At 40.8% G+C, this 21569-nt stretch overlaps 1 protein-coding gene across 9 annotated transcripts in view; it reads left to right on the top strand.

Annotated features, from left to right (window-relative positions):
* Ryr2 (ryanodine receptor 2) overlaps window positions 1-21569 on the top strand; it is a 557252-nt gene that overhangs the window by 276138 nt on the left and 259545 nt on the right. For all 9 annotated transcript variants that reach the window (XM_029547437.1, XM_029547436.1, XM_029547432.1 and 6 more), the window contains 4 exons: window positions 789-953; window positions 5225-5346; window positions 8337-8520; window positions 11415-11550. In XM_029547437.1, the coding sequence (XP_029403297.1) occupies window positions 789-953; window positions 5225-5346; window positions 8337-8520; window positions 11415-11550 (607 nt within the window). The remainder of the gene's footprint in view (window positions 1-788; window positions 954-5224; window positions 5347-8336; window positions 8521-11414; window positions 11551-21569) is intronic.

The raw sequence follows: 21569 nt of genomic DNA, 5'->3' as shown, positions 1-21569 counted from the left end.
ACCGGGACCAGACCCGGGTCCCTCCTCCCCCTTTTTTGTTTTGGCCTTCAGGGCACCTGTGGATACCAATACACATACACACACATGCACATCCACTTGCACACACACCTTCCAAAAAAGAACTTTGAAGAATTTGGCCTACTGAATTCCTGAGTCTCAGCTCCCCTTAGGAATACAAACCTCTGCAGTTTACCTCAGAAGCCGCAGGAGCAACAACCACAGCTTTGATTGGTTGGAGAGACATAATATTCAGTTATCACTGACAGCCCCATGAATACCTCACAGATGTCATGGCCAAATCATTCAGGCGGACAAAGGGATTGATTTTGGTTTTGGGTTTTAAATTCTGGATATGTTCAAAGCTTTTCAAGTATTCTCTCATTTTTGTTCTGGACCTATAGGGAGACATTTTTATTTATAGATGATAAAACCGAATCCTAGGCTAGGAAGATGGCTAAGCAGTTATGAGTCTAGGTTGTTCTTCCAAAGAAACCAAGTTTGGTTTCCAGCGCCCAGTCAGGGGCCTTACAACCACCTAGAACTCTATATCCGGGGGCTCTGATGTCCACTTCTGCTCTCCAGTGACACTCTCTACACACTCCAGACACACATATGTGCAAACTATTGAAAATAAATCTTTAAAAAATAATATTTGGCCATCGCCATAACTTCAGTGAACCCAGAGAACTGAGTTTTTCAAGGAATGTTTTTTTGTAAGATAGTATTGTATTGATATAGACTAGCGATTTTTTTTTTTTAAATCTATGGTATTCTCTTTTCATACATAGGAAAAATTGGACGTGGGGGTGAGGAAAGAAGTCGATGGCATGGGAACCTCAGAAATCAAGTATGGAGACTCCATTTGCTACATACAACATGTGGATACAGGCCTGTGGCTAACCTACCAGGCTGTGGATGTGAAATCAGCACGAATGGGCTCCATCCAGCGTAAGGTAAGGTCACATGCAGACACAGCTTATCGCAGCCCCATTCATACATGGGAAAAAAAAATACAAAAAAAAAAAAAGTGGAGACTTCAGTCACCTGCTTGAACTCACTATTACACTCTGAAGGTCAGGCCCCTTGGTTTGTTAATTTTCAGCCAAAAGATTATGAAATCATGAAATCATTTCGTTTGGCATGCAACCATGGTGCCCAGTTTTTCAGATCCCGTTTGTATATCTGAGAATGTAATAGTGACTACTATTAGTGAATTATGAGAGTTCGGGTCTCTTGAATCCTGTGTGACAATCCTGCCAAAATAGGCTTTGGTTGTTTTTGTTTTTGCCGTTGTTTTGTTTTGTTTTGTTTTGTTATTTTTTGTTGTTTTTTTTAGGGTGAATCCTTGTAGGGTTTTTCTCAATGATATATAGGATTATAGTTTTGAGATTTATGTATTCAAATATTAGGGAAATAATTTCACTGTCTTTTAAATTCTATCCTACTCTATCTCATTTCCTTTGTCCTTCATTCTTGTTATTACCTCTTCTTGCTCACAAGGCAGCCATCATACTTCTTGGTGGTGGTACCCTTCCAGCCCCCCCTCTTCTTTTTCCTCCTCCTTCTTTCTTTCTCTGTCTGTCTCTCTGTCTCTGTCTCTGCCTCTGTCTCTGTCTCTTCCCCTCCCCCCCCCCCCCCCCGAATCTCACTATGTAGTCTGGCAGTTGTCATACTATGTAGTTTGGGCTAGTCTCAAACTCACAAAGATCTATCTGCCACTGTCTCCCAAGTGCTGAGATCAAAGGCATGATCCACCACTCCCAGCTCTTTCCCCCAATTTCTAGACATCAGTTTTCACTGAGCCAGTGTGTCACTTAAGCACGCCTCTCGCCATCCCTCGGAAAGATCACAGCTTTTCACACCTGAGCTTTTGGATAGGGTGCTTCTTTGGTGGATGACTCGGTTTTGTCAGCCCAAGGTATCCATCCTTCACAGTTTATACTTAAATGATCACATTAGAAGTCTTTGCCTTCCCAGCTTGCCCGCTGCGTGTTCTCTGTGCCCTGAAAGCACTTATGGAGAGCTTACTCAATGTTATGTATACGCCATGTACAATTTGGTTGACTTGGTATCGTGACATTGTGCTTTGAATGAGAAATGTCCTGCAGGTTAATTCTGTCTGGAAATGCCCTTCTAGGCACCCTCCGAGGCATACCTCACTAAATCCTTAGGTGCTTCTTAATCCATGCAGACTGACAGTCTCCAGTGAGGATCAGTAAGTCTTCATTGCTAAGGCTGCCTTTGGAGAGGCAGAGAAGGGAAGGAAGCCTGAGCCCTGCTGAGTGGTCAGGGCTCACCAGCAGACCCCTCTGCCTGTCTGCATTGCTCCATCTTTGGTGCACCTACTGTGGTTGTGTTGTCTGGAATCATAGTAGGTGTTCACAGCTTTCTCTCACAAACATGCTTGTTTTTCTCTGTCCTGGCCATGTTCCTCCAAAGTAAACTGCTGTGCTTCTTTTAGTTGTTTTGAAATTTAAGTTTATGTCTATTTATTATTATTAATTTTTATTATTATTTCCTCCTTAATTTAAAATTATTTTCATCTAGCTTTTATAAACTCTCATACTATTTTATTTGATCATTTTATAGGTTTCCTTACTGTGAATTTTCACTCCTATTTTGTAGATGTTATAGGTTTCTGCATCCATAAAACAATTGAGATTATTTTTATTTCCAAGTCTCATTTTATTACTTTTCAGCAGTTTTTTTTTAAAACTTAGCAGTGATTTCTGAGTTTTATCAGTTAAAGTTGATAAAACAAAACATGTTTGTCTTCCTTTAATTTGCTCATATAATTAAAGGTTCCAGACATCGAATTACTTAAGAATCATCCTTACATCCATAGAATTAAACCGTACTTGACCATAGCCCATTATTCCAGTAAAATCCTACTAGATTTAATTAACTCATTTCATTCAGGATTATTTACATATATTCATGAGGAAAATTAAATTCTCTTTATGAGTAGTTAGGTTTTCATTTCATATAATTTGCATGTTTATGAATTTCCACATGTGCTGAAGCATCCCTCTTCATTGATCCCTCTTCAGCCATGTGAAAGGGGAATGACCTCTCCCAGATCACAGACTTACAAAGACAGGTGAGGGGACATGGTTTGCCACCCATGGTCTGGATGTCTGCTCTGTGAAACTGTATCATTCATGTATGCAACCACCCAGTCCTAAGGCCTTCTAACTAGTGAGCCTGAAATTATCCTTTCAGTGTTTTCTGAAAATTAATAGATTACCTTCAATCATTAATTAAATATTAATTAATTAAATTATTAATTAAATTAATTAATTAAATTATTAATGCTTAGTTGAATGGAACTCCTTTGGGATATTGGGGCTTACTATTGTCTTTGAGATAGAGTTTGTTGGTCACGCTAGCTTTGAGCTTCTGGGTTCCAGCAATTCTCCTGCCTTAACTTCTGGGACTATAGAGATGTGTCACCATGGCTACCTCTGTTGATTACTCCTCTGGGTTAGCCAGGTCTTTTGCTGTGTGTTTTGCCATTGAGGTTCACACTGTACTGTATTATCATAATCGAGTTCCTATATTCTGTGGTTTTCTTTCTATTTTATTTTCAGCCAAGTCTGTGAGAGGTCTGTTTATCTCTCTCCTCAAGATAATCGAGTTTTGGAGTTGCTCACCTTTTTTCCGGTGTCCTGTTTCTATTTCATTAAGTTCATCTTGTATCCTCATCAACTCCACTTTTCTAGTCTGGGAGGTGTGCTTCTTAGCTTTATACGTTATCCCAGGTTTTTTCTTTTCCTGTTAAAACAGACAAGTGGGAGAAGCATCTTGCATTGAGGGCAGATCTGTGTCTCATTGATTTTTGCTTCAGGGGTTCCTCTTAACTCAAGGTATTTGATAATTTTAGTTCCAGTTATAAATTTTTGGTTCATACCATTGACTCATGGTACCGAGTTACCTCACTGTGAGTGTTGAAGGAAGGAAGCTGAAGGGACATCGGGCATGGTGCCTCACAGACAGTCTGCAGCTGGCTGACTGGAGCCATCACAAGGCTGGAGGGTGGTGAAAGCAGTGACAGACGGAAAAGAAAGGAAGCCCTGGGGAGATTTGACACCATTCTAGTATTCACTTTTGTGATGTACATGTGTGTGATTATACATGTGTGTGATTACTCTGGAAAAATCCATTGATCTGTATGCTGAGGATGCACGCACTTACCTCTCAGTGCGGTGCTTTCATGGAATATTCCAAATATAAAAATTAATGAAGGACATGAGTGTGTATATATGCATGTGTATGTGTGTGTGTTTATGTATCTATATGTGTTGGTGTGTGTATTTATGTGTGCACTCATGCAGTGTGTATATGTGCATGTATTTATGTGTGTGTGTTTAAGTGGGGTATATATGTGTGTGTATATGCATGTGTGAGTGTATGTGAATGCATATGTGTGTACTTGTTTGTATATGTGAGCACATGTGTTTATATGTGTGTATGTGTGTTTATGTGTATGTTTATGTGGTGTGCGTGTGTATGTTCATAGTTTAGATACCTCAGAGTCAGTGGTGAGTCCTTAGTGTTCAGTCACAGTACAGCTGGTGATATTACATAACAATGGACTGCAGTGTGTTGTGCTGGCTTCTCTGTGGGTTTCTAGTTTGTCAGGCTGTGGATAAATCATTGAATGCAGATATGGAGCAAATGATTTACTATTGTTTCATTCAACTCAATGTATTTTTTGAACCATCTCTAAGACAGTAATCAGTGTATTACATGGCTGCTTTGTACAGGCTGCTTTGCCTGTTATTTACTCTGAGCACAATGGTTTCCTTCGCCTGGTTTTGATTTTATTTATTATTATGGCTCAACTTTTAAAAATGATTTACATTTCCTTGATTTACTCCTCACTCCTCTGACTCTAATCCCTCCCAGTTCCCTTCCTCCTGCCTCAACTTTTTGAATTTTGTTTTGTTTGTCAAGGAGGAGAGTCTGGGACCAAACCCAGGTCCTTCCAATGCTAGACAACCACTCCACCGCTGAGCTATCTCCCTGCCTCTCACTATTATTCTGGTTTGAAACTGACTCTCACTCGAAGTTGCCACGGTTAGGCTCAAGCCATTTCTGCAATACTCCTGTCTCTACCCTCTGGGTGGCTGAGGTTACAGGGGTGTGCCTCCATACAGGGCAAGAGTGTATTTTCTTCAGTCTGCCTTGCTGGGAAAGTGACACTATTGCCATGCCCGTGCAGGCTATCATGCACCACGAAGGCCACATGGACGATGGTTTGAATTTATCCAGATCGCAGCATGAGGAGTCCCGCACTGCCCGCGTCATCCGGAGCACAGTGTTCCTCTTTAATAGGTTCATAAGGTAATGTGCATTTGTTGCCTGATACTTGATTTTTATCTTTCTTCATGGATTTATAAACAGATCATTCTAAAATACCCTCTCCTTATAAATATATGCTTTGCTAGGCTCACAGAATAGAATTAAACATGCAGCTTGGAGAATGTGAATTTGTGATAGACAGTTATGGGTCAAGATGATTTTATCATGATTTTGCTGGAATAAGTTTTGTATTCTGTTATGGTGAGGGTAATGACATCTAGATACTTGAATTCTGAGCAACATTAAAAATAATGTGATTCTTAACCCCTGGGCCATCTCTCTAGCTCCCCTTCTCCCAAATACTGTGATTCTTGAAATGAGCAATCTTTTTCTACTTAATAATTGAAATAGTTGCTTACCCATGAAACTAGTCAACCTATGACCACACTGTTTCCTGGCAACAGCATGGTAATATACAACATAGCCTGGATGTTTAAGTTTGCAGATCTGATAGAAGAAATTTTTTCTATAAATAGACAAATTTATATGCATACATGTATATGGCTAAGTGTAGTAAAAAGTTTAAAAGCATGTGCATATTATTATTAAACATTTTTAAAATTGCAAGTTATATGAATAGATATCTCTCATGATTATTTTTAATTACACTATTATTTATTAGCATTCTTACTAGATTATTAACAGCTCTTTACCTCTGAGAAGGGGGAGGCCCCACAAAAAAGAGAGGGGGGATGGGAAGGAGTTATGGGGGGAACTGGGAGGAGAAGGGAGTGGATATTGGTACATAAAGTAAATTAATTAATTAATTAATGAAAACACCTAGCCCTTCACATTAGAGACATTAATTTCCTGTGTGGTTATATCTTTCTCAGTTTATTAGTTTGGAAAAAAATAATTCTAAATTATTTTTCATAGTTACTGCTTTAATCAATCTTTCTCTTTTGTTTACCAACATTCAAAAGACCTTTCCAACCCAAGATTATATTAAAGTTAATTTAATTATTTTCTGCTTTATTGACTGTCCCATTGTACATGTGTATAAGTAATATGTATAGGTGTATCTAAAACTGCACACAGATTTCACTCTTATGTATAATATAATACTTATTCCATTGTCTGCCTCATTTAAAACTTGAGTTTCATCAGATGGAGTAAGTCTTAGAGATGAGGTAGGAACCAGCTTCACATTGCATTTATTATTTTGATTTCTGTTTGGCATTACTTATATGGTTGTACCATTCAACACAGTGCCAATTGCTCGTATTAATCTGGAAACCACATGGAGGGAATAAAACTAAGGACTAGTATGATTTAGTTGGTATCTCAGCCCATGAAGTGTGGGTTCTGAAACCCTGGGTGGGGCATCAGAAAGGATAGTCACACAAGCAGACAGACAGACAGACAGACAGACACATACATACATACACACACACACACACACGCACGCACACACACACACTGAGTAAAGGTGAGATCTGCTACTGGAAACTGGAACCACAGCTGATTTATTAGGCATAGCTCAGGGGAAGTTTAGCTAGTCTTTATAGGAGGTCTCTACAGGCTGGCAGTTTCAGGCTGTAAACATCCAGGAGGAGAAAGCTGCAATTATTAATTAGTCTTTGCATACCATGATCAATCCTCCATCATGGCCCACACTCAGACTCCCCCTAAGGAGAGCTCTGCCTTCCCTCTGAGCCTTGCCTGGGGAAGATTTTGCCATTCCCATGGGGCTGAAGACATGGAGTCCTGGACATGGCTGTGCTCATATCAACAATTTGCATACACTCAGGACTTCAACCACCCAAAGCTCCCTTTATTACCTGTAAAGTGGCACAGGTGCCAGGAAATTTCAGAGAAATACCCAAGAATAATTGTAGTTTTATTATTCCTTCTGATTGAAAAGCTGAATTCAACCATTCCAATATCAGAACCAGCCTTTATATGAATGACCATACATTTAAAATAAAAATTTGAATGTTATGAAATACAAAGCTAAGCTAATTTTTCATTAATAATTTTAAAATATTAATTTAAATGTTTCTAACAATTCCATATATATATATTACACACACACACACACACACACACTTTTTATTCTTTGTAAAACAACAAATTCTAAATTTCTAATTCTTTGTTGTTTATGTATTCTTTCTGTGACCCATTGAGCAAGAGTCCAGGTTTATTTATGGGAGCATGGAAAACTTACCAGCGCTACAGCAGCAATGCATAAAATGATTCTTTCCACCAGCAATCATTAACTGCCATTAGCTCCTCATGGAGGGGTCAGGCCTCTTTGAGACCCTCCTCTATCTGTGATAGAATCTCCTATGTAAACAATCTCACTGATGAGTTCATGAGTACAACTTCTGCAAAGATTTAGTTTTAATTTAAAACAGGTGCGTATGTTGGGGTTTGTGGATGGGAGAGCATGAGCTCACAGAGTCCAGGAAAGAGCAGTGCACCCTGTGGCATTGGAGGCAGTTGTGAGCCACCTGATATAGATGCTATCACAGAATCTAGTAAACATTTTTAACTGCCCAGCCATCTCTCCAGCTCTCATAAATGCAATTTTTTTTTAAACTGTTAGAGTAGCGGCTAGTGTTGATGATGGTAAAACCTATAACAGTCTCTTACCAAAACTCAACCTCAAACAAGCAAATGTCAGTGCGTGAGGAAGACAAGATGTGTCTTTACATCTTAAGGTACCTAGCACTATGAAGTGCTATCAGTCAGCTTTGTATGTAGACCATTTCTCCATTGGCCCAATAGGGTGTGTTATGGAGGTATATCTCTGGATGCTGTAGTATGGGATACACTGTGATACTTAGGTGATGTGTTATACACTTCTATTGTGAACATGGCCATTAAGGCTGGTAGAAAGGATGCCTTACACATCCCTTGGATTGTGCCTTTTTAAAAGAGGGTGTCAAAGTCATATCACCTGCCAATTAAAATACATTGAACCGAAACTCTTGGATCACTAACCTAGAGAAGTGTTTGCTATGATTCAGGGGCCTGGATGCTCTCAGCAAGAAAGTAAAGCTGCCCACCATTGACTTGCCCATCGAGTCTGTGAGCCTGAGTTTGCAGGACCTCATCGGCTACTTCCACCCCCCAGATGAGCACTTGGAGCATGAGGACAAGCAGAACAGGCTGCGAGCCCTAAAGAACAGGCAGAATCTCTTCCAGGAAGAGGTGAGATCACACCCGTTCCTTTTCTGTCACTCCCTTGGGAAAATGACTTTGTACTGAAAAAAATTCTCTGTCCGTTCCACATCTTTACACATCCCAGTTGAGAGTAACAGGAGTGTTACTGAGCAGAGGGACAGGCTTGAGAGAAACATGGTCATTATTTTTACTTGTGTGTCATTCCCCTGGTGAGGGACAGTTACTTTACCATCATATCTCTCTGGGCCATTTTTATCACTGCAGTAAGAGCATTTCTGGGTGGACTCCAGTAGAGGTGGTGCCGTGTTACTTAATGGTATCTGTTTCATGGTTGTCTTAGACTTGACTCTAATGGTTTTGAGCTTACAGCATATTATTTGAAGGTGCCTCTTAGATACCTTTGAAGCTATAGGTTTAAAAACACAGCCCCAATAAGCTGAGCAAAGGAATAGAGTTTGATCCAACTGTTTTATATTGACTTCATTAAATATAGAACTGGCTCCATAAATACACAACACACACACACAGGCACACACACATACACAGACACACACACACAGACATACACAAACACACAGACACAGACACAGACACAAACACACAGACATACACAACACAGGCACACACACAGACACACACACACACACACAGAGACACACACACCCACAGACAAACACATACACACACATATACACACACAGACACATACATATACACACACACAGACACACATATACACACACATATACACATACAGACACACACATATACACACACAGACACAGACACACACATATACATACACAGAGACACATACACAGACACACACATACACACACACACACACACACACACACACACACACCACACATCTTAGGGCAAGAGGGCTCTGGGCTTGGAATAGAAGCAGAAAGGGAAATGACCACTGAAGAGGAAGGTGAGCTTTAGGTTGCTGCACAAACGGAGCACCCACCCTTTCCTTTTGCACATTATTACTTTTTTTGTGGTGCTGGAGACAAACCCAGGTGCCTCTGTGTACTGCACAAGTGAGTGATACTTTATGGAGCTGTCTCCAGTTTCTTGTGTCCCACAGCTTTAAAAAACTCATGTACCACAGCAGCTTGGCAGCTAATGTCCTGAGACTGTCAACACTATCATGACAGGCTTCAAGCCCTTAAATGAGGGGTGTTGGGGATGATAGAACTGGCTAGTGGCTCAGCAGGATTTCCATCCTAAGCGTTGCCAACATAGGATTGATTTCTTTTTTAAAGAAAGAATTAACCTGGGCTGGAGATCCGGCTCAGAGGTTAACAGCATGTGCTGCTCTCACCTAGAAGCTGAGTATGGTGTTCCCAGCATCCACATTAGGAGGCTTACTGCCTGTAACTCTAGCTCTAAGGGATTAGGTGCCCCCTTGTGACCTCTGAAAGAACTACACTCACATGCACATCACATGCCCACAGACATATGCATATGATTCAAAACAATTCTTTCTTCTCTCTCTTTCTTCCTTCCTTTCTTCCTTCCTTCCTTCCTTCCTTCCTTCCTTCCTTCCTTCCTTCCTTCCTTCCTTCCTTTCTTTCTTTCTTTCTTTCTTTCTTTCTTTCTTTCTTNTTCCTTCCTTCCTTCCTTTCTTTCTTTCTTTCTTTCTTTCTTTCTTTCTTTCTTTCTTTCTTTCTTTCTTTCTTTCTTTCTCCCTTTCTTCCTTTCTTTCCTTCTCTCTCTTCTCTTTCATTCTTTCTTACAAGAAAGAAGTACATTTATAAGCATCTAAGGAAAACATGGAGAGGATGTTGTTGAATTTCAATAATCCCCAAATCTATGTTGTACTTTTAAAAATATTTTTTTCTGGTACTTTTTAAACTGATACTAAATTTTGCAGCTAATTTTCTTTGTAAAAGAAAAATTATCTGTGATCATAAAGGCTAAAAAAAAAAACACTGGAATGTCAACACAAGCCAATGGTAAGAACAAGAGGAATTAGTTGTAGGGCGTTCTTATCTTCATGTATTCTAGGACATTGGGCTGATTGCTGTAGAGCAGTTATATTATATCTGGGGGGGAAATCAACCTAAATATTAGGCTTTGACAATTTAAAATACGAATTTGAATACTTTCAGTCTAATGTGGATATGGAATTTTTTCCTTTCTCATTTTGTTACATAAAACTATCCAGATTGGACATAGAAGTGTTCTAAGGCCCATGGCTGCTGCTAAAATTCTGTCCAGTGAGTGAATTTGACTACTCTATATTTCGTAGAGTTGGCTTTCACGACCCTGTCTCCGTTTGAGAGCCTCAATCCAGCAATAACAATGAAGGCACTGTTTCAGATGTAGGCTGCCTCCTGCAGAACCTCATAAGTAAATTTTTTATGTGCTGTAAAACTTCTTCTTTTCACTGGTTTTATTTCACTTACTATGTCTTTAATTTAATAGTTATAATAATGCTTATTAAAAACAAGGATGAATCACTAGTCATAGAACACCACTCACGACCTGTTCATGCCAACCATTGTGAAACCTTGTCAGTGTGAAGAACACACGTATACAACTTCCATTCACTTCTGTTTGAGAATAGAAACCAAGATTGAAATCCCAAGTTATCTGAAGAATACTCAATTTCTTGGGCAAACATGACTCTTCTTATCCTTTGATTAAACGGTCTTTGTTTTCTTTACAATGAACTGATGATGTTAAGTTAGACTTCTCTCAAAAAATCAAGCTGTCTCCTTTTCTCCCCTTTTGGCCTGAGCATAATTAATTGCTTTCCTTTGAGACAGAGTCTTACTCGCTAACCCAGACCGTCCTTGAACTTGTAGTTTTCACCCTGCCTCTGCCTCCTGCGTGCTGGGATGGTGATTCCCATGCCTGACTCAGAATTAGTTTCAGATGGTGATTTCTCTTTGAACCCCCTCTTCCAGGGAATGATCAACCTAGTTCTGGAGTGTATTGACCGCCTGCATGTCTACAGCAGTGCAGCCCACTTTGCAGACGTCGCAGGACGAGAAGCAGGGGAGTCTTGGAAATCCATCCTGAATTCTCTGTATGAGTTGCTGGGTAAGGTTCATGGCTGAGTTTCTATGGCAAATTTGAAAATATTTTGTAAGAGTTGCAGCAATTTTATGGCATGCTTTTTAGTCAGGACTTTTAATTTTTAATGAGATTAACCTAAAGCCAATGAAGCTTTCTGCATAATCCCTTCTCTAAGTGAGGAAGGTCACCTACCACCTACTGTATAAGTATCTGTGTCTTGGTTAGGGGAGGTGACTTTTGCAGGGCTCCTATAATAACCAATATCACTTACTTCCTTCTTGGTTCTCAGGTTAGTATTACAGAGTTCATTTTCTTCCAGCTCTGGCTTGCAAGAGGTTCTAACAGTGTCCTTCTGTAGTGTTTATATGATTGGATTTGCCAACGTCTAGATATATTTTATCTTCAGCAACACTTGAGGTGGTTTATAGCACATTCCCGTTGACATTGTGCAAACATAGGTTTTCTGTCGGGGTACCCCATGTGAAATTGTGTCTCCTTCCTCACCTACCGAAGGCAGTCATTGATTGGCTTTAATAAATATCCGATGGCCTGTTAGCTGGGCAGGAAGTGGAAGGTGGGACTTCTGAGCGCAAGGAAGGATGCAGGGGAGGAAGAAGGAGGAAAGCTTTCGCTGGGAGACATCAGGGGAGACTGACATGATCATAGACCTGGAAACTGACATCTAATGTGGGGCTGGAACTCACAACCCTAAGAATAAGAGTCTCATGCTCTAACAACTGAGCTTTACAACAGTCTTCCTTAGTTTTGACTTGAACTATTTCTGTAGTCTCTTTGTGTCTCTTGCCAAGAACTTGGGTCAGTCCTGTTGTACCCTATTGCAAGCTGGATTCATGACAGTTAGCATCTTAACTATATGATATCACTCACTACAGTTCCCATTGAGTGATACCTATATGATATCACTCACTACAGTTCCCATTGAGTGATACCTATATGATATCACTCACTACAGTTCCCATTGAGTGATGATACCTATATGATATCACTCACTACAGTTCCCATTGAGTGATGATACCTANTACAGTTCCCATTGAGTGATACCTATATGATATCACTCACTACAGTTCCCATTGAGTGATACCTATATGATATCACTCACTACAGTTCCCATTGAATGATAACTGGGATTGGTTTCAAAGGCAGGACTATCAGCTTTCTGGGTTTTTGTATGTCTGCCATTTGGTTTAATGGAGTAGATTAGATACCCAATATCTATTAATACATCAATATTAATTAATGACTGAATTATGACGGAAGAGGAAAGAATTTCCGAATAAAGAATTTTTACTGTGAAGAAGAATGGGTAGTCAAAATATTTGGAAATCCTCTAAAATATAATTAAACTTCATTAATATTTCAAGAGTCGTAAGACAATCTATTCATAATTGTCCCTGCTAGAATTTTTAATGTCTCCTTTGGGTGAGCACGTTGCCATGTCATTAGAATTAAGCACTTGCAATTTGGTGCTTTCATGAGACTGGCTTTCACATTCCTCCTCTGAACAAGATCGAAGATATTGACGCTATTGTCAGAACAAAGGTATTGTGGCACCAAAAATCTAGAGAGTATATTTCCTTGCAAATATGGAATTAATGGCAGTACCTTTAATTACTTTAAAAGAGGGGGGTTTCAGAGGAAAAAAATCTTCAGTTTGGTATGTTTTTAACCTAGTTTGGGGTGTCTTCATAACATGGTGTGACATGCGTACACGGTGTAACATGGATTGACTTAGACAAACCAAATATCTAGCCAGAGGTGTCTCATAAGGTATGTCACAAGTCACACATACATCCAGACAGTATATTAGATTTCTCTTTATGTCTCACCTGTCCCTTCAGCAGGTCACATGGTCATCTTCCCATGAGTACAAATCTTAGGCATGATAGTGATTTGGGGGAACTCACCTTTCAAGTTCCTTACAGAGAAGCACCCACTTTCACCTACACTACAAACCTCCCAAGGTGTGCCCTCTATAACGACACAGAATTTGGGGGATTTTGATTTGATTATTTTAGAGTTGATTGAAATCGCTGTGTATACTCTACTAAATGCTGAGACTTGTACAACAAGCCCCTGGCTGTAATGAGTTTTGTGGCCTCTTTGATTGGAACAGGGTGAGGGATGTGGTTTTAAAATGGCACCTGTTCCAGTAGCGAGAGACGGCAGAGGTGCTAAGGGCAGGGTGATATTGATATATCCATGCCTTAAGCCTCATATAAACATCAGTCTAGCATGGAATTTAACACTGTCCTCATTGTACCCAGAGAATTATTACCCCTATCTCCCCTCTCTCTTTCTCCCTTCCTCCTCTTCTCTTTCTGCCTTCTGTGTGGTGAGTTTCTCACAATCCTTTTAGGACGTGAGCTAGCTTTTTACAGTTCCTCATCTTACACATTTTGCAGTTTACTTCCAGAGTATTATTGGGGAGGTAAAGGAAATCTTGTCGTGAGAAAAAGACCACACTGCTTCCTTCCTCCAGCCCTCTGAACCCACACCTGCCATCTCCAAGTCCCAAACCAGACGCAAAGGGATGGATGGGTGCGATTTTACCAGCACTGGCCCATGTTTGAAGTCTAAGTTGAGCCTCTGCCTTTCACAGATCTCAGCTAGAGGGTGGTGCTTACATGGGAAGCTCTCCTGTCTGTCATAGGTGCAGAGTGCTTTTATTTTCTGCCTCTCACTGTGCACTGGGCAGAGTCACATTCAATGTTAATTCAACTTATTTAATAAACATGTTGTAGAGATTCCCATTGATTTTTGGTAGCAGAGTAGATACAGCCATTAATTCACTTTATTAAAAAAGAAAAAAAAAAGATGGCTCTCTCATTTCTTTTCCATCAGGCCCTTTCATTGAGAAAGCCTAGTCTTGTCTGTGGCCAGCAGCTCCTGATGGGGTCTCCCTCATCCCAGACCACAGCCTCTGCCTCCGATGTGACTTTGGACACAGCTGAAGCTCAGGGTCCTGACTGGGAAAATGGAGGAAGCAAAGGCTTCTAGTGGTATTCTATCAATCCCATGAGCTACCAGGCCAGGCAGATAGCTGCTGGCACCTGTTGTTTTGAGCAGTGTCTGTGAACTGGTGATAATGATTCCACCAACAGGTCATTGGGCAGCTGGGACTTGGTTTCGCTGTCCCGTGCTTAGCATAGATGGTACTTCTCTTCTTGCCTCCTCTTCGATTCCTAGAATGTCTTTCCTTTTGGAAACTTTCTGCAGTCATCCTTGCCACACGTTAACCCAGTATTACATTTGTCTTTATCTTTTTCTGTAGTTTGCTTTAGAAAGAAACCCCATGTACATCTCCTGGATATGATAAGCAGAGGATTCTATAGTCAGATTATTCTGAGAAGGAAGTGGGGTTTGATTCTCACATCAAGGAAAGGAAGAGACCTACGTTCTTTACCCTTCCTGCTGCACCAAAGGCTTTCAATTCTCTTACTCTGCTGACTCTCCAAGTATCGTGACTCTACTTCCCATATCTATACCTGCAGCATCCCGTGCCTAGCTGCTTCTCAGAAAATACAGATAGGCCCCCCACCCCCGTATTAACAGGCATGGCACCCATTCTTTTAAGTGGCTGTGGATTGAAAAATAAAAGAACATGAATTAACCATGGTTGGATTTCTCTTCTTGTCATCATTCTCTGAACAATACAGGGGAAAAATTGTTAACTTAGTTTGATGGAAGTAAGCCAGAGATGATGACACATGTGTGGTAGAATGTGCACAGGCTGTGTGCAAAATGACATCTTGTCATGTGAGGATGTTGGATGTCTGAGAATGTTGGGATGTTGGTACTGATGCACCAAGGATACCCAGGGTAACTGAACTTGAGATCTCCAGGATGTCAAGATACTGTAACGTTTCTGGCTACTCTCTCTAACTCTGGTCCTCCTGTCTTCCCATCTTAATCTCAGACCTTAGGGAGCCTAACCTCACGTCCCCATAGATCTTCGTTGACTCCACACTGGTCTCTGTTTCCTAGAACGTGGCATCCCACGTCTGGCTTTTTTCTTGCTTTCTGTCTCCCAACCTCTGTCACTCTTTGTAGCTGCTCTACATTGTCTCTTTCCAGTACTTTCTCCAGTCAAGATTTATACTTTTGGAATGTCTATTACCAATTAATATTTGCAAAGTTTGAATATTCTTAAATGTCTATGCATGCTTCCTTAATTATTTATAGATCATTTGATTCAGAAAGGATTTGATGGCACTATTATTTAATATTGACATAATTAGAATTCCCTAAAATTTACATCCTGCCAGTGTAATAGCTGAAAGGTTCTAAGAACAGAGAATCATTGAGGAGTTTCAGGCTCATGGATATATTTTACTTGTAAGTTTAATTTTTAGGATGAATACATGGCTCATTAGTGAAGCCCACGTACTTCTCTTGCAGAAGACCAGAGTTGGGTTCCCTGTGCCCACATTAGGCAGCTCACAGTTGCCTGTACCCCCAGCTCCAGGCGTCTGACACACCTTCTGGGCTCTATAGGTGCTATACTCATGTGAATGCCCTGTCTTTGCACACAAATAAATAAAACTAAAAAGTAAACTAGATTTTCAAAGCAGCAAAAGATAAAGTCTGAAAGTGTATTTTCACCAGTGTGTTCACGCTTCTTGACATTTGCCTCTTCTGCTGCTCTTCACAAGTCTTTTGTTAAGCTACCTCCACACCCATTTCTTCTAGATTGTTCTGATGATATATTTACTTAAATTCTTCACCTCAGGAAAGGTTTCTTTTCTCCTTTTTCCCTGCATCCTAAACACCTCAGCTTCTTGCCTGGTCTCTGGATGAGGCATCCTTGTACAACCGAGACATCAGTGTTGGGGGAACATGGGCTTAGAGTCTGGTATGTCTCCATGCCAATAGCAGCTCTCATGCAATGTGAGTTGCTGTGATAAAATGTGTAAGGTAGATAGATGGCTTATGGACGACCAATGACAGTTTCCCATGATTTTGGAGAAGGCAGAGGTCCAAGTTCAAGGCCCCTGTACACTCTGTGTCTACAGAGGGATGTTGAGAAACAATTTAATGGAGACTTGTTCTGACCATTCTATAGAAGGGGTGAGCCTCTCTCCAGGATCCATAAGGACACTGAGCCCTCTGATAAATTCTCCATTCTCATGACCTCATTCCAACCCCATGACTCCCTCTTCTTTATGTCATCCCTTAGAAGTAGGATGGCAACGTGTGAGTGTTTGAGCTCAATATTCAGATCATTGTACAGATTTCAAAAACGGGTTAGCTATTCATTAAATATCTGCTTTGAGAGATGCTCTGATGTAGGCATTAAGGGACAGTGGTGGCCATAGAACAGTGCCTGTCTAAGTTCTCAAGGCGTGGTGTGGGAGAAGACAGCAGAAATCAAAAAGCCAGCAAGGATGTGAGCAGCTATTGACTGCACTGCCTTTATCATTCCATTACATCATCATTAAATTCTGGTAATATGTGACTAACCAGTGACCAGTGACTAGGATCACATGAAACTGAGGGTCTCACCTATGTGTTCCGACCACTTTGGCAAACTTCTAGCTAAAAAAAAAAAAATATTTACATCATTATTCATAACAGTAGCAAAATTCATTATACTTATGAAGTAGCAATGAAAATAATTTTATGATTGGTGGCCACCAGAACATGAAGAACCGCATTAAAAGTCACAGTATTAGGAAGGTTGAGAACCATTGTCATAAAATAAAGGATTTGTATGATATATGATATCATTGCAAAATCAAAAAGTTGGGAAAAATATGCCAAAGTTTCCATGAAAGTCAAATCCTAATTAATTCCCTTAAAATATGGTGTTTTATATATACAAAAGAAAAATAAATAATAGCTAGTCAGAAAATAGACAACAGATAAGAGTGACAGCTAACAGAAAAGTAAATGAAATAATAAAGGATTTTTATCATGGCAATAGATGCAAGTTAAAATAATAAGTAGGAATCCTATGTCTTGACTAGGTTGGCACAGAAAATAATTTTGATTATACTTATCATTAGGGGAAAGTTTGGATAATGTGTTCTGAGTTGGAGCACAAATGATAGAATTTTAACAGCCTGGCCGTCCCTGCTCTGACCACATATAAAACTTTAGGTCCTTATGATCCTTTGCTCTCAAGTACTCTGCTTTAAGAAACATGTTCTATCAGTGTGTTTATATACATGTGAGAAGAGCATCTACTGTAGAATTACTTGGAAATAGCATAAGATTGAAAGCAATCTTTCTATCAACAGGGGATTGGCTCCCAAGCTTGTGATATACTTATGTAGTGTAGTTCTGTGGAATCACTGAAGATTGAGATAAATCTATCATTTGGAAAACTGTGTGAGGCAGACCAAATTGTTTCTCTCTTTCTGTTTGGGAACCTGCGGTATGAAATTACCTGGGAAGGAACAAGAAGGCCTTACTTATACATGTTTTATGGTTCCAACTGTAAGGTTTGGAGAGACGCTTCAGTGGGTAGAAGAGTGTACTGTTCTTGCAGAGGACCCAAGTTCATTTTCCAGAATCCACACTTGGCGGCTGAAAATCCCTTGCAACCACACACACACACAAATAAAATCTTATTTTAGAAAAGATCTCAACAACATAAAATTAAAGATATATAGAAGGAATTTCTTGTGTCCAGTAGGCATTCTGTAAGAATATGTGGGAAAATGCTACATGACTATCTCTTGGCTTTTGAATTTTGGCTCCCGTTTCTACTTCCGGGATACATTTATTTATAATCACACCTTTTCTGACTGACAAAAGTGGTAACACATGCAACTTAATTAAATATGTGATGGGAAAAGTAAAAAAAAAACAAAACAAAAAAACCCTATATATTGGTTTCAGTTTGATTTTTAAAAACCCTAGAACATTTATATATCAGTGAAAATGGGAGTTCTTCCTCTCACACAAGGTAGTTTAAATGGTTTAGAGGGGTCTTAGGGGGATAGGATTATGAGAAGTTTTAGGTTTACAACTTAACTTTGGTTGATCTTCATTCTTACTGTTATTCTAGTGACTACTGCTTTCACGTCCAGAAAAGCACTTCAGAGGTGAAAACAGATTATATCTTGACTTCCAGAAATTTAAAAGCCAACTTCCTGGAGTTTCCATTGACTCCAGACTTAGCCCATGTGAGTTTATATTTCAGTTTAGAAAATTTTCTGTTCGGCCATAGTCTTAGAGTTCTGCAATATATCTTTATGTCACAGTCCTATGTAGCCCATTTTCAGTCCTCAAAAGATTTACTTTAAGTATCAACGTCAATTCATGACTGTCCCTCCCTGCTTCTTCCAAAAAGGTAGACAGGATTCAGGGGCGTACCTTATGGATAGCATGCTTGTGTGGCCTGTGTAAGGGCCTGGGTCCTGTGCCCAGAGTACACACTGACATGGAGAAGGAGAGGGGGAGACAGAGACAGAGATGGAGACGGAGACGGAGACGGAGATGGAGATGGAGACTCGGAGACGGAGACGGAGACAGGAGATATGGAGAGAGAATAAAACAAGCATAGAATAAAAACCACCTCTCCTAGATGTATTCCTGTGGTTGCTGCTCTTCTTTGGGGTCCTTGTCATACAGAGAGCAAACAGGGAAGGCAGAGTGATAATCTGTAACAATTTGGTGCTTGCCATCAGCTTTTCAAGGCTGGGTCTTAGGTAGAGATTGATGAAGGTGGATTTATGAACTGCCACTGGGAAGACATCAGGAAGGCACAGACATCCTGTATTTGGAGTTAGAGGAGCATCGCTGTGGCCCTCTCTCATACATCTTTTCTGACATCCACATAATTAATCTGTGGGATGCAGACAAGCCAGCGTGGCTTTCTAAAGATGTCTGAGAAATGGCCCTTGGGCAAGCTATGAATACTCATTTGCTGAAGACTCAGAGCATAAAATAAACAGAGCAGGCCGCCACTCTTCCTTGTTTAGCAGAAGGGACCAGTTTCTGAATCTTTGAAGAGTTGGGAAGGTTCCCAACACAACCTCATAGATGGGGCTTTGGGGGCTCTGACCTACTCAGTGGTTTTCAAATGGAATCATACTTTTAGATATGTCATAAACAGATCATTTAGGGAAGAGACCCAATAGAATGAGTGCATCTTGAAAGGCGATTATCGGATTGGCTCCCACAATACAGGTTGAGATATTCAACAATGGATGCCTTACTCTAGAGATTCCAAAAACCCAATAGCTGCTTAATCCACGAGGTTGGATACGCTTGGAGTCCCAAGCTGGGGCTGAAGGATCCCTAGAGATCTGCTGATCTTTAGTGTATGTTGGAAGTCAGAAAATTCTTGGTTCTGATATCAGGAAAGGGAAATCCCCAGTTATCTGGGCCACCACTGGAAACTGTTGTCCGTGTTTAGGGTGACTCTTCTTACTTTAGGTAACCTGATCAAGAGAATCCCTCACAGGAGTCCCTGGCCGCTTGCCTTGTAGTTCATTTCAGATCCAGCTAAGCTGACAAGATTAACCACCACAAGGGCATCATTAAAGGTAGTAGAAGCTATGAGGTGAGGCCCTTGTAGAAAGTGGGCCAATGGGACTGTGTCTTGGGGGGAGGGGTATACTTTATCTTTAGCCCCTCCTCCTTTCTCTCTGCTTCCTGGCTTCCAGGGGAGAGCAGCTTTCCTGGCCACGCCCCTTTATTATTATGCATTTTTTTGCCACAGGCATTAAAAATAGTGGAGTCAGACTCCTGGATTAATTAATCTCACCTTCTTTCAAACTGTTATCTCTGACATTATGTGACAGTGATGGATAGTGACTATCTCAGGAGGACGCAGCAGCTAGAAACTTCAGCGCCTCCAGAGCATTTCCTAGTGTTGCTGGGAAGTGGATCATCCAGGGTGCCAGGACATTGGGTAAGGCTGCAAGCAATGAAAACCAGGAGCCTGGCCTTCCCCGGGGCTCTGCACAGCAGTCACCCCGTGCTTGTCTGCAGAGGTGTTTCCTGTCTCGTGCCCCATGGTCCTGGAAAGGCATTGCACTTTTTAAATCAAGGCATGCTGCTTTCCCTGTTTCTCTCTTGTCATAGTCTCATCTCCATGAAGTAGGACTGATTGTCACGGACCGTTTCATAGGACTTTGTTTTATTCGCAACATTTAGATTTTGCCTTTTTGAATATGGTTGACCACATGCAGGGTTTTACTCTTTTAAGCTTTTACTTATTATTTATCTGTTTATGTGTATGCCCATCCAGGCGTCACGTGCATGTTATAGCTTAAAGAGGACAACTTGTAGAAGTTGCTGTCAGATCAAATTTAGGTGTCTGACTTGGCAGCAAGCACCTTTACCTGCTGAGCCATCACCCTCCGGCACTAGGCCACTAACTCCTAACACTTTCAGAAGACTAGACAGTTGAGCAAGAAGGCACAGAGCCTGGTGCATGGCACAGGTTCTGGAAGCCATTGACTGTATGGGGCTCGGCCCTGTGTTTGTAAGCCCAAACATGACCTGGATGTCGTCTTTCTTTTTTTTTTTTTTTTTTTTTTTTTTTTTTTGAGACAGGGTTTCTCTGTGTAGTTCTGGCTGTCCTGGAACTCACTCTGTAGACCAGGCTGGCCTCGAACTCAGAAATCCACCTCCCTCTGTCTCCCGAGTGCTGGGATTAAAGGCGTGCGCCACCACCGCCCGGCGGATGTCATCTTTCTATGCAGCTTTTTCTCCAGAAGGCTGCTCCTGATCTATTGGGATGGCAAGGGAGATTAGATGATCAGTACTTGGTTATAAGACTGTGTACTCAAGGAGGTCAAGACTGACATCCTTGGTGGCCCAGCAGTAGCTGAGAACCGCTTTCTCTTTTTGCTAGCATATTGGTCTTCCCAGCAGGCTGAGCCCGTCTGTCTTACAGTTCCTGTGATGAGGCAGCGCATCTACCTTCATCTGGGTGGCTCTTCACTATCCCCTCCTTGGCTGTGGGCACTTAGTTAACACAAACCCAGCATCTTTCCCTTAAAGTCATATCTTGCTGCTTCAGTGTCCGCACTGAGTAGACACAGAGCAGCCCCTCTGGGCCACTT

This window comes from Mus pahari, chromosome 16, assembly GCF_900095145.1.
Source record: "Mus pahari chromosome 16, PAHARI_EIJ_v1.1, whole genome shotgun sequence".
NCBI classification, from domain to species: Eukaryota; Metazoa; Chordata; class Mammalia; order Rodentia; family Muridae; genus Mus; species Mus pahari.
Note: the sequence above shows the minus strand (reverse complement) of the source record. Positions and strands in the feature narration are given on the sequence as shown.